This window comes from Sphaeroforma arctica (genome assembly GCF_001186125.1).
Source record: "Sphaeroforma arctica JP610 unplaced genomic scaffold supercont1.5047, whole genome shotgun sequence".
Classification (NCBI taxonomy): Eukaryota; class Ichthyosporea; order Ichthyophonida; genus Sphaeroforma; species Sphaeroforma arctica.
Window position 1 is genome coordinate 1 of NW_014035511.1, and position 2,145 is coordinate 2,145.

Sequence of the window (2,145 nt, forward strand, 5' to 3'; positions counted from 1 at the left end):
CACACACGCACACACACACACACACACACACACACACACACACACACACACACACACACACACACACACACACACACACACACACACACACACACACACACACACACACACACACACACACACACACACACACACACACACACACACACACACCACACACACACACACAAATATATATATATATGGATAAGTAAGTTTGCTCAAAGCGTTTGCCTGTGAGGACTACTCATTTTCAGAAAATACAGGACGCATATTGATGGCTGCGTAGACATACAGTGAACATCTCAGATACTCTATCTCATGTCTTGGTCGTACACAAGCCACCCCATATGTTAGATATCGACACTTCCGCATGTGTGTGATAGCGGATATTTGCTGCATAACTACTTATTAAAATTAAGTAAAATAGCAGCAGCTAATGGAATAGCATGCACACTTGAGCGATAGCATATACATTATATATATCCATCTACATCATACTTTAGAATAAAAGAGATCCAAAGTTGATATGAACTAAGGAGGGTATCGGTGGCATTGTGTTTATTATAGAGGCTATGACACGTGTAACGTACGAACCCGTATTCTATATGTTTGAAGTATATGTCTCCTTTCTATGCAATAGTTGTGTGCACACCACTGTGGTTGTCGTCAATACACACTTAAGACAACCGCCCTTGTCGATTGGATTCGCAAGCATTCTGTCCTACGATACATTTGTACTCGAAGTCATAGTGCTTGTTCTCGCAGGCCTTTCAGCCGGTGCCATAACCGTAATTGCACCTAGACGCGTTGCCAGATATACGTATACGCGTTGCCAGATAAACGTATAAGAGCACATCTCGGACATATTTTCAGGCGAGCGTACTGAGGCCCATCCATGTACAACGCCCTTCCCTTCAGACGGCCCGCCTTACACCAATACAATGGGAACCAATTTGACTCCGGTATTGCTTTTCTGCTGTATATGCAAGCGACAGTTAAGTTCGAGTCAATCTTAAGCATGGCACACTGTACCTGGCGTATGTGAGATTATGGGCAAGTATTTGTACACTATACGTGGCGTATGTGAGGTTATAGGCAAGTATTTGTACACTATAGCTGGCGTATGTGAGGTTATAGGCAAGTATGTGTACACTATATCTGGCGTATGTGAGGTAACGGGCAAGTATTTGTACACTATACCTGGCGTATGTGAGGTTATGGGCAAGTATTTGTACACTATACCTGGCGTATGTGAGGTTATGGGCAAGTATTTGTATACTATACCTGGCGTATGTGAGGTTATGGGCAAGTATGTGCGAGACAATCCGGTCTGTCGCTAGTCATTCTATGTGTGTAGTCAAACGTGGGCGCTGGGGCGGATACATTTATGTGTCAATACACACAGCCCCAGCCTAACTTGGACGGACACAAAACGCACCCGTGTGGTCATTGGAGCTACTAGCTGAACTACTACTAGTATACTTTCAACAAGATCAGATGTGGTGTTTTTCTTATTACTTGCGAGCGCCATTCAACTCGGATTCGTAAACCCTCTAACTCTTCACCTTTCACATAAACCCCAACCCTGGATTCATAAACCCTATCCCTTTGCCTTCACACAGCAAAGCTGTGTTATAGTTGAAACTCAGCGGTAGGGGGGTTTTTTTTTTGGATACTACAGTTCAGGCCGGTAGAAAAATAGTTCAACAACAAACCCTGCAAGTGTGTCCCTTATACTTACCTTTTCGTATCGCCTCAGCTCGTCAGCTAGATTTTGAATGTCGGCCTCCATTACTTCCATGTCTTCTTCTTTCTCGGTCAATATGACCTCGACCTCATCACAATTCTCATCAATATCCATCAGAATATGCGCGATATCCTTTTCTTGTGAGTTACCCAAGTCTGTCCTCAAGCTCTGTGTGCCATTCATATATGTGGTGTAGCGTAGTTTTTATAGGCTTAGAGGTCTCGTTTCCTCAAATTGTGTCGAAATCCATAAACAGGCCAATACAGCAGATGGTATTCTGGTTTTGACTGCTCGTCTTCATACATATACTATTCAAACAGTCAGTAATCAAGTCAAGATATATATACATATATTCAAATATACATACATACATACATAAACACACACACACACACACACACACACACACACACACA

General features: G+C 42.8%; 1 protein-coding gene across 1 annotated transcript; it reads right to left on the bottom strand.

The window, feature by feature from the left end:
- Window positions 1-526: 526 nt before the first annotated feature.
- SARC_14745 (hypothetical protein) lies at window positions 527-1,912 on the bottom strand (the record flags this gene model as incomplete). The annotated part of the gene is made up of 2 exons (XM_014291121.1): window positions 527-958; window positions 1,724-1,912. 2 exons carry the CDS (start codon window positions 1,910-1,912, stop codon window positions 911-913), a joined length of 237 nt encoding a protein of 78 aa, XP_014146596.1. The 3' UTR covers window positions 527-910.
- Window positions 1,913-2,145: the final 233 nt, after the last annotated feature.